We start from the raw sequence: 15219 nt of genomic DNA on the forward strand, positions 1-15219 counted from the left end.
TAGTCTACTGAACACTCTTCTGCACTGTATGAGCAGGTTTGCCTGCTCGTGCTTCTCTCGTGCGTTCGTTCCTCACCGTTTTTGCTCGGGTTCCGGTGCAGGAGGTCGAGCAGGATCTTGTTGAGGCGCTCCCTCTGCGCTTCCCTCCGTCCCAAAACGGACAGATGCAGCGGCGAAGAGGGGATCGGGGACGCCTCGGCTACTGCTTTCTCCATCGAGCTTTCCTCTGCTTCCCTCCTCTCCTCTTCCTCGCCTAACTCTTCATCCTCCTCCTCGTCTTCATCCTCGCCGGGCCTTCTCTGCTCCTGCGACGGTGCTAGTACCGAGAGCGCGGTGGTGATGGACTCCTCATGGTTGCAGACCGGGTGGCTTTCTGCTCCTCTTCCTTCTGCATCTCGTGAGAAGGACGGCTGGTCTAATGATCCGCCGGGGGAGGGGTCTTCGTCGCAAGGTCCGACCCCTTTGGAGCGTTCGCTCTTCCAGGCTGAACGCCCGCCGTTTCTCTTGTAGTTGTCGGGGACGTGGTGAGGCTGAGAGGGGGGGGGGGAGAAATCAAGAAAGACAGAGCGCAAGATGATGGGGAGAAAAGAGTGAGAGAAAGAGAGGTAAAAAAAAAATACTAATTTATACACAACATAAAATGTATAGAAAATAATTCTACCTACTACTTTCTAATTACTAATAGAAAACGAAAAGTAATGTGATAGAAAAATATGCCGTTTTTTTGTGTCTTGTTCTAAATTACTGAGAAGTAGTTAAGGGGAATGATGTTGTTGAAGGGAACAGAGGTGATGAGGAGGTGATGGGTAGGTATGGCTTTAAGAAGAGGGATGTGGAAGGGCAGCTTGTGGTAGATATTACTAAAAAAGATGGACATGGCAGTGGTGAACACTTATTTTAAGAAGAAGGATGATCGTAGGGTGATGTATAAGAGTGGAGGAAGGTGCACACAGGTGGATTATGTTCTATGTAGGAGATTGGAGACTGTAAGGTGTTGGCAGGAGACAGTGTAGCTAGACAGCATCGGATGGGGGTCTGTAGGATGGTTTTGGAGTTGAAGAAGAAGAAGAGGAGAAAAAAGATGGACATGGCAGTGGTGAACACTTATTTTAAGAAGAAGGATGATCGTAGGGTTAGAAAGGTACTTGGTGTGACATCTGGAAATAGAAAGGAAGACAAAGACCCGGTGGTGGAATGAGGAAGTGCAGGAGAGCATAAGGATAAAGAGGTTGACAAAACAGAATTGGGATCGACAGAGTGATGAGAAAAGTAGGCAGGAGTACAAGGAGATGCGGCAGCTGGTAAAGCCGAGGAAAAGGCATTTGAGGAGCTGTATAAGAGGTTGGACATTAAGGAAAGAGAAAAGGATTTGTATCGATTAGCCAGACAGAGGGACTGAGCTGGGAAGGATGTTCTGCAAGTTAGAGCAATAAAGCATGGAGATGGAAATGTGTTGACTGGTGAGGAGAGTGTGTTGAGAAGATGGAGGGAGATGCATCCTAAGCATCTCCATGCTTAGGAGAGATAGCAGTGGAGTTTTTAACAAGATTCTGGAAGGTGAGAAGATGCCTGAGGAATAGAGAAGGAGTGTGCTGGTACCGATCTTTAAGCATAAGGGAGATGTGCAGACCTGCAGTAACTACAGGGGAATTAAGTTGATCAGTCACACCATGAAGTTATGGGAAAGAGTAGTGGAAGCCAGGCTGAGAGAAGAGGTGACCATCTGTGAGGAACAGTATGGTTTCATGCTGAGGAAGAGCACCACAGACACATTATTTGCATTTGAGAATGTTGAAGAAGTATGGAGAAGGTCAAAAGGAATTGCGTTGAGTGTTTGTGGATTTAGAGAAAGTGAACAACGGGGTGCCGAGAGAGGAATTGTGGTATTGTATGAGGAAGTCAGGTGTGTCAGAGAAGTACGTGAAGGTGGTGCAGGAAATGCATGAGGGCAGCGTGAGAGCAAGGTGGAAGTGGGACTGTATCAAGGATCGGCCCTGAGCCCTTTCTTGTTTGCAGTGGTGATGGACAGGTTGACGGACAAGGTCAGACAGGAGTCTCCGTTTAGTATGATGTTTGCGGATGATATTGTGATTTGTGGTGAGAGTAGGGAGCAGGTGGAGAAGAGCCTGGACAGGTGATGATACATGCTGGAGAGAAGGGGAATGAAAGTCAGTAGGAGTAAGACAGAGTACATGTGTGAGAATGAGAGGGAGGGCAGTGGAGTGGTGCGGTTGCAGGGAGAAGAGGTGGAGGAGTTCAGTTACCTGGGGTCAACAGTGCAATGTAATGGAGAGTGTGTTAGAGAAGTGAAGAAAAGAGTGCATTCAGGGTGGAGTTGGTGGAGAAGAGTGACAGGAGTGATTTGTGATAGAAGGGTATCTGTGAAATGGAAAGTTTATAGGACTGTGGTGAGACCTGAGATGTTGTATGGTTTAGAGACAGTGGCATTAAGTAAAAGACAGGAGGTGGAGCTGGAGGTAGCAGAGATGAAGATGTTGAGGTTTTCGTTAGGAGTGATGACGATGGACAGGATTAGAAATTAGTTTATTAGACAAGGTGAGATTGTGATGGTTTGGACATGTGCAGAGGAGGGACATGGGGTATATCAGTAGAAGAATGCTGAGGATGGAGCCACTAGGAAGGAGAAAAGGAGGAAGGCCAAGGAGGTTTAAGGATGTGGTGAGGGAAGACATGCAGGTAGTTGGTTTAAAAGAGGCAGATGTAGATGACGGAGGGGTATGGAGACGGACGATCCACTGTTTGCGACCCCTAACGGGAGCAGCCGAAAGAAGAAGAAGCTAAGAGTGATGTTGATTTTGTTGATTTCACCACGTCATTTGCTTTAGGTGTTTGAACCAAGATCTGTGTGATGTTCTCAAGTAGGCTCATAATCCTATGTGACATTTTCCCTCATCTTCTCTGTGTAATCTCGGTGTGAATCACAAGTCGCCCACCACTGAACTTGACAAACTGTCTAATTTGTTATGAAGCCTAAGTGCTGCCACTGAATAGTCAAATGCATTCTCATGCCCAAAAAGCTCAAACTCACTGTAGTTGAAACAGGAAAAAAAATCCTATAAAATTTACAAGTATTAAAAAAAAAAAAAAAAAACAGAAAATTAAACAATCAGGGTTGAATAAGGTTTTTTCAATCAGGGTTGAATAAGGTTTTTACTCGTTTTAAACTTTTTTTCCCCCAGTTTACAAACTGGAACTAAATATTTACCTAAATTTTATGCTCCTAAGTAAACATACCATAACAGCTGGGATAATAGCAGGATTCATAAAAAGGCTAAGCAGATTGCTTAATATTTTCCCGAAAAACAGATACCAGAATCTCGTAAAATTGAGTGCACATCTCACATTTTAGCAACCAGTTAGTAGTAAATCATGTAGAGAGACAATACTATAGAAATGAAACATGGGTTTATTTTAGAGTAGTTAATGTGCAGCTTGTACAGCGGTACAGATTTACTGTCTTCTGAAAATAACTCAACATACAGCCATTATTGTCTAAATAACTGCCAACAAAAGTGAGTACACCCTAAGTGATTATAGTGGTCCTCCGGGAATTTTAGACGCAGCCCCTATGGTAAGTTAGTAAATTCATCTAGACATTGCCACTTTAATACAATAATGTATTTAAAATAATTTTTATGAAATTTGTTAGTGAAAACAGTTTAAAATGTTATTCCTAAGGTTTTTGAATATGACATTTTAATATAATATGCAACTTGCTGTTAGTTATGTTCCAAATGAGAACCCGTGAATTTTCCAAGCCACGAGTTCCCAGCAGTGAATTATCGGGGGTTGACTGTACGTCTGTACGTTGTGTTACCATGCATGTCCTATTCATCATGATCATGTTGATTTTTTTTTTTTTTTTTTGCTTGTCAGTTTGCTGAAGACGACCTGTACAAGAACATGAATTACTGAAACCATGTGCTGTGGTCTGATGAGACTAAGATAAACTTGTTTGGCTCAGATGGTGTCCAGCATGTGTGGCGACACCCTGGTGAGGAGAACCAAAAAAAACTGTGTCTTGCCTACAGTCAAGCATGGTGGTGGTAGCATCATGGTCTGGGGCTGCATGAGTGCTGCTGGCACTGGGGAGCTGCGGTTCATGGAGGGAAGCATGGATTCCAACATGTACTGATATATTGAAGCAGAACATGATGCCCATTCTTTACTGGGCTGAACGGCAGTTTTCCAACATAATAATGACCCAAAACACATCACCAAGATGATAACTGCCTTGCTGAAGTAGAAGGTGATGGAGTGGCTATTTAGTGTCTCCAGACCTGAACCCTATTGAGCACCTGTGGAGCATCTTCAAGCAGAAGGTGTAGAAGCGCCATGTGTCTAACATCCAGCAGCTCTGTGATGTTGTTATGGAGGAGTGAAAGAGGATCCCAGCAACAACCTGTGCAGCTCTGGTGAATTGCATGGCTCAGAGGATTAAGGCAGTGCTGGATAACAACGATGCTCACACAAAATATTGAAACGTCGGACACACAAGTTTTGACATGTTGACTTAAGGTGTACTTACTTTTGTTGCCTGCGACTCTAAAAGAAGAGCGGTTTGTTAAATCATAGCAAAAGATGTGTCAAAGCACAAGACAGACACCGGAAAAGGCAAAAGAAATCTGTATGTGTGTGTGTAGTGTGAATCTCATTAACTTTTAAACCCACTGTTCTTTAAGATAATTCACTATTATGAGAAAGTGAAATTATTTCATAAAATCATATTTTCATAATCTCAAGGAAGAGTGCAATTTCATAAGGGTGTGCAGACTTTTTATATCCACTGTATTCAAATGAGTATGCCGCAAATAAACACAAATATATTGTAAACACTACACAGGACAAGACTGACACAAACTTACTGAAAAGTCCCTTTTGGGTGTGAGCCTCTTGGGGAAGTGGTTAAAGGCGTAGGACTTTGTGCACACCGGGTAGCGGTTGCGGTGGATTTTGTAAAAAAGATGAGCCGATTTGTCCAACCGGTAGTCGCAGATGTACACGTCCTGCTCCTTCACGCCTTTCGGCCGACCTGCCAGTGAGGAGGAGGAGGAGAGAGAGAGTGTTTGAGTGTGTGTAGGTCAGCGTGTGATGTCCTGAGGTGTGTTTCAGCGCAGGGAAGCATGCCTCACCCTTGCAGTAGGTGTAAAGATCCAGGACGCAGCACGTCCCCACCACTGCTTCTAGAGGGATGATCTCGTACAGAGGCACCCGGAACAGCTCGTTGTGGTAGAAGCGGCGCGAAGGCGAGTGGTGGGTCTCGTGAGGTCGGAAATAATGATGCCCGAAAGCAAACCGCTCGCCCCTGCCGGAAAAAGAGGAGGTTACTGTATGGGTACGTGTCAGGATGCCATGCATGGACACTTGCACAGGGTATTTTTACGTAATGTGAGCGTGTCCTCTAGGAGGCACTGTTGCATATAACGTGTCAGAAATGTACTAAATTGTTTGCTAAAGTCACATAGGAAAACTGCCTGTGTGGCACGATTACCCACGATCTCTGCATGACAGCAGCTTACCTACACAAAAGTAATAAAGTGGAAATAAAAAAGTGAAGCCACTTCACCAGGGGGTCCCCAAACTATGGTCCCCACATTTAGAACGGCCCTCTAAACAATGGAAATTTAAAAAAATATATGTTTTACTTATATAATATCTGTATTTGATAATAAAAGTTGGCTTTCAACCTATTAATAGAGGATGAGGCACCGACAGTTGAATGTTTGAACGATTAGCTTATTGGCAAAAATCCACACCAATAGTCTTTCCGGATTTCATGTCCTCTGTTATTATGAAAGATAGCGGCCTCTAGAGGCGAATCACTGATGCTGTTTATTTTTACATGAGAAACTGCGTGCTGCACAGAGAGCGCTATATATAAAATTTTTTCTAAATGATTAATTATATTTATATTTATTATGATGATGATATTTATTAATTAACATATTCAATTAGCACAATTTCATGATTCAGTACTGTTTTTATTTTATTTTTTTGTAATAAATTTCAGGACTATTTTACATGGAGTTTTATGTGTTTTTTTTTTTTTTTTATTCAGTATTCATTTAACGGAAAGTACGATCCAACCTGGCTATTGCCTAGTTATTTGGTAGATTTACCCACCAGCCATATACATATGCATATTAATGAATATTAAATAAAAGTAATAATAGAATACTCATTTGAACATAACATAAAATAATAAACTCATCTAGCATTAGAAGGCATAATAAATCCATTTAAAACCATAATAACATCTCCACAATAATACTTGTAGTCTCCGGCCCATGTAACTTTCTCTTACAGACCGATCTGGCCCCACATTAAATGAAGGAAAAATTATGTTGCCCTCAGTTTGGGGACCCAATAAAATCGTTCATCCTGTTTGTGGCTGTAAATGTAAATTAGTCAGGACATGCCTAAAGAAAATTGCTTACGTTTCATTTTTCCAAAGTTTCTCAATGCGGAAGATGTCCAATTTGTCTCGGTTGACATGAGACAAGAGGCGATACGATTGGCGCAGTGGCTGGCCTTCTTGTGTGCGCCTGCTGTCCCTCATCAGGTACACACAGTCACCTGAAAACACACATACAGAAATAACGTGTAAAAAAAACCCACAATATATATATATGTTATACCTTAACTGGTTATATATGACAGAATTCCCATCTCTTGGCACACACAAGCACACCTACCCTGGTGAAGCAGCAGCTCGTCCCGGAGAAGGCAGATATAATAGATGGAACCTGACTGCGCGTAACTGGGCTGAGGCACCATCGGAACTTCCTGTTAAAAAAAATGCAAAACAAAGCAAAAAAGCAGGGAGTCAAAGATCGTGAACGTTTTTGCCTGTTTAAAAGGAGCGGGGACGTTACAAAGGGGACGTACTCTGTCCACTGGACGAGGGTCACACTGCTCGCAAAGATAATGTTCCACCTCGGCTTCCAAACGCATGCAGTCACAGTGCTGCCAGACCTAAGGGGAAAAAAAAAAAAAAAACGTGGGAGAAAGAAGGTGAAGAAGCAAGATTTAGGTCTCTAAGCAACCTTAAGTCTAGAATAGTGAAGAAATTAACTTTGTGACTATGTCTGACTCTACAAAGTCCACTGATAGAAACTAAATAATCATCAATGAACATCACACTGCCCCTGCTGTTCTATACAGTATTGGAGAAAAAAAAAATAAAGGCAGAGGCCCTCATTAAGTCCCAGGTACTTATTCCCATCGCTTTGCCCTGGATGAACAATAGCTTGCGGTATGTACCATGCATTTCTCGCACTGGATCATCAGGCCCTCGTCCTTGTACATGCCACAGATGCAGCGGATGATGTCGTCGTCTTTGTTGGCGTGGTTTGCGTGCTCGCGGTCCATGGAATCGGAGCTGTCCGCCTCGCTAGCCGTCTCGCCGACGATCTCGTCGATCTGCACCGCCGCCTCGTGCCGCGCGCCGTAGTACGCCTTGCGCAGCCGGCACACGTCCCGGCCCACCTCAGACTTACGGCCATAGTATTTCTATATACAAGGCAGAGCAGAAGTTTTCACAATGGTGCCATTTGTTACAAAAACAATCCAACTGAAATGGGACGGTTCAGACATTTTTTGTCCAGTGTGCGTCTCTTCAGAGGAGACGCAAAAACACAATGCTGTAAACGCTGATTTAAACAGTGCCCTAGTATTAACGTGGTAGCAAAAAATAAAAGCATCCTTTAAGAAAAAAGGATAAGAGAAAGTTAGAAACATTCGATCTGGGCACAGATTCAGTGTTGGACTTGGGCCATTAAATTCCACGACACTGCTTTTTTTAGATTAAAAGCCAACTTAACTGGGAATTCCAATCTTTTTTTACCGTATATGCTATTACACCTCGGACATGCGAGATGTTTTTTTTTGTTGTTTTTTTAAGTGTTATATATTCAGGCTGTATGAGAAGGTGCTGTTGGACTGACCTCAGCATTGCGGAAGACCTTGAGCATGTCTGTGTCAAAGGCCTCCACTGTTTTGTAATGTCCGGTGAGGATCTGCTTTTCGATAGTACTGAGGTCCAGAGGATCTGACACCTTCTCATAGTACTGCATGTTCCTGTGTACACACACACACACACACACACATATATAAGCAATGAGCCACTAATACAACCACAAGCACTAATTAATCCAAATTAGAACTGGAAATTTATTATTTTTTTTTTTTCACTGGAGAAGCAGTGCATTTATCAGGTGGTGAGTTCTTATACCACACACATTTTTTTTTTTTTTTTTAACATGAATAATTACAAAATCGCTGGAAAATACATTAACTTACAAATACGTGTTCTTACCTCTTTTTAGAAGGTAAGTTAAGCAAAGGAGCTGCAAGAGTCTGGCCCGAGGAATCTATGAAGAGTGAGACACAGCATAATACATTTAATACGATCATTTAATAAAATAATGTCCTGCAACTGTTCTGTTATATATATATATATATATATATATATATATATATATATATACATACACACACACACAATCAGGCATAACATTGGCAAGTGATTATCTCTTCACCATGGCACCTGTTAGTGGGTGGGATTTATTAGGCAGCTAGTGAACATTTTGTCCCCAAAGTTGGTGTGTTAGAAGCAGGAAAAATAGGCAAAAGTAAGGATTTGAGCAAAGCAAAATTGTGATGTCTAGACGGCTAGGTCAGGGCATCTCCAAAACTGCAGCTCCTGTGGAGTATTTCCCAGTCTGCAGCGGTCAGAATCTATCAAAAGTGCTCCGAAGAAGCACGTGGGGAGCGAAGGCTGATCCGTGTGGTCTGATCGGACAGACCAGGTCCTGTAGCTCAAACTGCTACAGAAATTAATGCTGTTACAGCTCGACAGGTCAGGACTGTTTTGGCAGCAAAAAGGGGATCAAGGTGCTGCTCAGCCAGATGCCATAAACTCACATCTAAGCTGAACAAACATAACTAGCACAAGCGTTAAAAAGCAACCCCTCAGTAAAAACGTGGCATAGCTAGCTAACATAAGCTAACATTTTTTGCTGATTTTAGATAAAATACTGCAAAGACAACGCAGCCGTATGTAAACACAAGCGTGCTGGATGTGTGTGGAGACGGGGTTTATCGAATCTTTGTGCACATTTATTAGCATATATACTTTTTTAAGTACAATTTTATGTGTGTGAATGTGTGTGTGTACACATATTTATATGCGGAGACAGCATGTGTCCCTGATCCAAAGGCAGACTCCTTATTAACACTAAGATAACACATTAGCTGGAGGTGTTGAGAGAGTGTGATGTAAAAAAAGCAGGAATTTGTCTTTTAACTCTTACTGTGTGTGTGTGTGTGTGTGTGTGTGTGTGTGTGTGTGTGTGTGTGTGTGTGTGCGCGCGCGCGTGCGGAACTGACCCTTGTAGCTTGTGATCATGTCACAAATCTCTTTGAAGATGTGTGCGAGACGAGCTGTGCGAGTGACTTCGGTGTTTTCCTCAGCCGCAGCCAGTCTACGTGTGCGCACCGAACGGGAGGTCTGCAGTGCTGAAAACTGTGTTAGGAACACGTCTGCACAACACAAAAACACACACACACACAACCAAAAACTTAAAGCCATAGTACATCACCACAAAGGACACTATCTGGTATCTTGTTTTAAAGATGTATAATCACACTCTTGATATCACCCAAATGAGGATGGGTTTCCCTTTTGTGTCTGGTTCCTCTCAAGGTTCCTCCCTCGTAACATTTAGGGAAGTTTTTCGTTGCCACACTCGCCCCAGGCTTCATCATCACGGATAAGTACACATCATTTACTTAAATTTAAGGCAATGTCCCTCGTGAAAAGCGCTTTAGAAATAAACTCGACTTGACTTGAACATGATCACCTCTGTAAAAAAAAAATGGCTGTAGCGCACACACACATTCACACACCTGATTTGATGTTGCCATCATCACGGATGACCCCTCCCCACCGGGCGTACTGTGACAGGCTGCTCTCCTTTTCCCGCTCCCTCTCTCCCTCTCTCTTGGACAACTCCCGCTTGTCCCTCATCTTCTCCCAGTTGCGCACCAGGAACACTCGGTGCTTCAGGACAAAGTTCCTGCAATCAGCAAGAGCTCTTTTAGTATGCCGAGAAAATGTACTTAAACGCAGTATTACGAGTATTACGATTGGTCAAGATTAAAAAGACGTTGGATTCGACCTCTCTCTGTTCGACATCGGCTTCATCAGGAGGTGCTGAAAAAATTTGCTGCTGTCGCTGGACTCCTCCTCCTGGAGAAAAGTGTTTGTTATTTTCTAAGCAAAAATTTGAAATTGCGTTTATTCGGAAATTTCCGTCGCCTCACGCCCTCCTACCCGTTTTTTGAGATGGTGCTTCGATTTGCGCTTCTCTTTCAGCCTCCCGAGCCTCCTCGCCCCGCCTCCTGAGCCTCCCGCTTTGCCAGGCAGCCCGTTGATTCGCTGACTCTTTCCGCCAATGATGCCACGGCAACCTTCTGAGCCACACTTACACGCTTGCTGAGCAGGAATACGAATAATGATAATTATTATTGAATGAAAAGGCGACAAAGGAACACAAAAGAACAAGTTTGGGATTATAAAGAGATTTCGGGATGAAGTGTGGAATCTCATAAAATTACCTCTGTTCTAAATATTATTCCTGTGACTCCGATATTTCATTAATATTAAAGTGTTTAGTTATTCTACAAAGCAAACTGCATATTTTATGAAACGTTGTTGTGAACAAACAGGCGCCACATAAAAAGATCATTTTCCTGCGTAATACATCTCTTGCTTGCGATGCGAGTGTTCAAGTGTTTAACAAGCAGCCAGACTCTTCTAGTAAAATCTCTTCCCGTCGATAATTTATCAGACACTTCCAATAAAATGTGAACTTGTATACTTTTTTAAACAAAGCTTGTTCTCTCTGATCTGTATTATAAATGCCATATCTCTATAAATCTGATCGCACAGTTCGGCTGTGCAGAAGCCGAGAGCTCTGCCTCCCCTGAATTGCGCAATCTAGAGATCGTCCGATTCATTGGTTTTTGCTGATTAACTATAGGCAAAAATAAATAGTGATAGTTTTTCCGGGTTGCGTTATACAGTACGAGAGCGGCCTCTACAGGTGAATCATCGACGCAACGTGCTGGTTATTTAAAGTGTCCTTTTATTTATTCATTTTTTGATGTAACTGTTTTTATTTGTGGGGTTTTTTTTTTTTTTAGTTTGAAAGCATGTCTTGTAAATGACCAAGGTGGTTCAGGTTGAATTAATCACTGTAGCATGTCTGATCAAAACGCAACGAAGATGCTTCTTGCTTCACTGAGGATTTATTTCTAGCAAAGTACAAATTAACAATATGAATAGTTAGAAAGACTTCAAACCATATTTTCACTTTCAATACCTTATGTATAAGTTATTTAACTTCGGTCAAGCCGGGAATCGTAATTGCGACCGGAATGCTACTGATGTCACACGGATTAGCTCGCGCATAGCAAATAACCAAATATTTGTTAGCGTACTTGAACAATGCTGTCAAAGAGCACAAAGAAATTTATAAATGCTTAATATAAAGAGAGGGAAGTACCGTATTAACAATTATAATGATGCCACCGGTTGGTTGGCCCATATTATATATTCATATTTATTTCATTAGCACATTTTCAAGATTTAGTCCTGTTTTTGTTTTGTTTTTGTAATAAAGTTTAGTACTATATTTCATGGAAAGTTATGTTTATTTGTTTTTTTTTATATCCAGTATCCATTTTAAAAACCCTGCTGATTGGCTGATTAATTGGTTAGCGGAAAATCTGATCCGATCTAGCTATCGCTATCGATAAAATCCACGATTGGTCAAACTCTAGCGCAATCCCATTCAATCTGACCTTAGCAGGGGATCAGTGCATGCCGGTGACTGTATGAATTTCACCAATATACAGTTTGTAGACAGCTTATTTGCATGCCATCGCCTTCTATAGTTTTATTTCACATATCTGTGTTAAGAAGTTGTGTTGGAGCACGCTGGACACATAACGCGAAAGACGCTGCGGAACGAAAAATGAAGAAACGGGGAGAAAACAGCGAGCTGTGAGGAGAAGATTCGGACCAAAGAAAACGGCAGAAAGTTTCCAAAGATTGGGATCATTCAAACTAAAACAAAGAAAACGCCCTACAGCGCGTTTTTTTAAAGTCATTTGAAATTGAGTTTTATATTTTTATTCATATACAGATCGTCTAATCCTTGAAATGAGGCTGCGTCTTAATAAATGTGACTCTATAGGTTATATTTAATGCTATTTTTGGAGTCGGAGTGGAAGATCTTGAGTGGCCTGCTATGGAGCTCTGACCTCAATCCTATTGGATGACTCGGAAGTGCACCCCAGGCCTCCACCTCATCAGTACCGGATTTTTCTAACACAATTATAGCTGAATCGCCTTTAAGCAACATTCGAAAAAATCTTGTGGAACATCTTCCCAAAATAGTGGAGGTTTTTATAACAGTGAATGGGAAATGTGGAAGTGGATATCTAAAAGGTGCATATGAATCATATGATTTGGTGTCCACAAACTTTTGTTCATGGAGTGTATCTTTTTGGCATTTAAGAAATAAGTGGCTGCTTGTATACACACCTGCTCTTCAGTGTTAAAGGAGTGAAAATTGTAGTCGTATGTGAGCTCGCTCCCACTGTCCATGTCTTTCAGGGCAAACAGGCCGATCCTGTACACTCCGTTGACAGACCTGGACATAATCGGGGAAAAAAGGTACATTGTTTAATATTCTGTTTGTAACATCTGACTGCAAGCAAGACAAAAATACCGAAAAACTTAAAAAAACTTAAATAATGAACTTAAAAAAGGGTTAAAAAAAAAAAAAAAAAAAAGTATAAATAATAAATCACATAATATCACTACAAAATCCACAGTAAATAAATGCATTCTGATAGATGATGTCCTATTTTTGATCCATATAAAAAGCATAATTATAATAGAATTATAATATACAGTGGCTGCAATATTTGGAAACACTCCATTTTTTTGAAAGACACGCGCATATTCCTTTTGTTTATATGCAACAAACTAGATAATGCAACGGTATGGAGATTTACTTTGACCAAACAAATGTAGAAACGAAATGGTAGCCATGTCGGCTCGGTTTTCCTTTCACCCGAAACAAGTCTCCAACCTTCCCTGCTCCACAACAACCCAGAATCGTTAATCTTCCACCTCCATGCTTGAGTGTGGGGGTAAGGCAGTCTGATCACATCGACAAATGTCAAATATAAACTCATCTATCCACAGTGACCAGGATGTGACTCAGAAACCGTAAAAACAAAAACAAACAAATAGAATACATTTAAGCGTTGTAAATCAATTTTACGATAAGATGGCAAAGAAGTACTTTTGATTCAATTTCTAAATGGCATCCTATCCTTTATACTTCTCTCAACTCGCAACCTGATTGGTCACTTAGGGTCGGTCGGTTGAACTGCCTGCTTAGGGCTTGTCTTCTCCAACACCTTCCTTCCATGTTTACCGACTGACACCAAATCAACAAGTCTGTGTTCAATGAAAAGCGTAAAGGTCCCTTTTTTTAACTGTAAAATTAAGATCAGCTTTAGATCAGTTCATATATATACGCTCAATACTTTGTTAAAATGAGCACTTTTCCAAGTTTGCTTTGTCTTTTAACCATAAAAAAAATAAAATCCTCTTAAACGAGGATTATAGGCTGATTTATCTTAAGTTTGTAAGTGTAGCTTTATTCATCGCTAGAGACTTCAAAGCACCTTTGTACGTCGCTCTGGAGAAGGGCGTCTGCTAAATGGCGTAAAATGTAAAACTATTTACACAATACAAATGACTGTTTCCACAGAAGCACGCACATTCAAAAGCGTTTACGTGACACTCGTTCTGTCCTGCAACGGCATCCCATAGGACATGTTTTTTTAACTCCATGTTCTGGTCAACGCCGTAAAACTAATCCAAGCCCAAGCTCTACTACATCGAAGCCCCTGCAAGAGACAATGGTGTGAAGTCATGTTCGCATTTTGCTTTTAGGTACGTGAGAAAGCATGTGCGAGTGAAGGAATGCGCATTTGTGGGTATCGGTGTCTGGTGGGCAGCACAGCTGTGTCCTCCACCCTCTCTAGCTAAACAAACGTTCTCCAGTGACAAGACGGATGACCCACCAGCCGCTAGTCTGGAAGCACTTGTTCAATGGTGTGTGTGTGTGTGTGTGTGTGTGTGTTGGTATATCTTTTAGTACTGCGAGACTGCGCTATGTAACCCGAGACGACCGGGTTTTCAAGTACGCATTCGAGTTTTATGGATCGCATCGGTCCTCGATGCTGCTCTATACGTGCGTGATGTCATGCCCGAACCGTTCGCCACTATCAGATCGGACTTCCCCGTATGTACATGTTCAAATGAAAAAAATCATTAGTAGGTTCTTACCATTTCTGCATCTCACAGTTGGGCTCGCAGCTGTGGTTGATGAAGCGCGCCTCGTTGCCCATGCGGTAGCTGTCGATCACCATACCGCTGTCCAGATTTAGACAGTACTGACCGCTGTGAGAGAAGTACTGCTCCATCATTCGACTCCTACAAACACAGTTCATAAAGATTAAAACTATTTGCTGTGTTGAAATGTGTACAAACGAATGGGGCAAACGTCTAGAAAGGAAAATAAAAATAAATATCTTAAAGTGCAACTCAATTCTAGATAAATCTAAGATATATCGTTAGTTGTGATCCTGTCCCCTTTTCTTTCCGGACCTTCCTGATTCGTCCCGACATCTTATTCTGGAAGTTCTCCTTGACTCGAAACCACTCACTGTGACGAAAGATGGCGCCACACAAGCAGCCTAAGGATACATTAGGCTACTAAACAGGGTTAAACTTAAGAGCTATGAAAAAGGATTTGGACTGTAACCGATATAACCACTACAGTGCTTTAGGGCTACAGTTGCCATGAACAATTAGAGTTTTAAAGTGTCCATCAGTGAACAGTTGATAACCTTAACAATGATGGAACTATGATGAATGGATATTTGGGGTCACCCGGAGGAGGATAGGTTCCCTTTTTCATCGAGGTTTCTAGCTTTTACCATCTCCGTCAACACCATAACCACTGTATTGCTCATTAAGTATAAATGTATAAGGACAAATATACGATGTTAAAATGTATATTTGTCATCTTCAAAGCTGCTTTTTCA

General features: G+C 41.7%; 1 protein-coding gene across 2 annotated transcripts in view; it reads right to left on the minus strand.

Moving 5' to 3' along the window:
* The window catches only part of ash1l (ash1 (absent, small, or homeotic)-like), a 40665-nt gene that overhangs the window by 2743 nt on the left and 22703 nt on the right, over positions 1-15219 (minus strand). For both annotated transcript variants that reach the window (XM_083544227.1, XM_083544228.1), the window contains exons 11-25: positions 14459-14605; positions 12635-12743; positions 10358-10519; positions 10203-10273; positions 9931-10100; positions 9412-9564; positions 8339-8393; positions 7968-8100; positions 7285-7533; positions 6910-6996; positions 6717-6807; positions 6459-6597; positions 5154-5326; positions 4887-5053; positions 77-530 (exon numbers count right to left, since the gene is read on the minus strand). In XM_083544227.1, coding sequence (XP_083400353.1) covers positions 77-530; positions 4887-5053; positions 5154-5326; positions 6459-6597; positions 6717-6807; positions 6910-6996; positions 7285-7533; positions 7968-8100; positions 8339-8393; positions 9412-9564; positions 9931-10100; positions 10203-10273; positions 10358-10519; positions 12635-12743; positions 14459-14605 — 2360 coding nt within the window. The remainder of the gene's footprint in view (positions 1-76; positions 531-4886; positions 5054-5153; positions 5327-6458; positions 6598-6716; positions 6808-6909; positions 6997-7284; positions 7534-7967; positions 8101-8338; positions 8394-9411; positions 9565-9930; positions 10101-10202; positions 10274-10357; positions 10520-12634; positions 12744-14458; positions 14606-15219) is intronic.

This window comes from Silurus aristotelis (genome assembly GCF_946808225.1).
Source record: "Silurus aristotelis genome assembly, chromosome: 6".
NCBI classification, from domain to species: Eukaryota; Metazoa; Chordata; class Actinopteri; order Siluriformes; family Siluridae; genus Silurus; species Silurus aristotelis.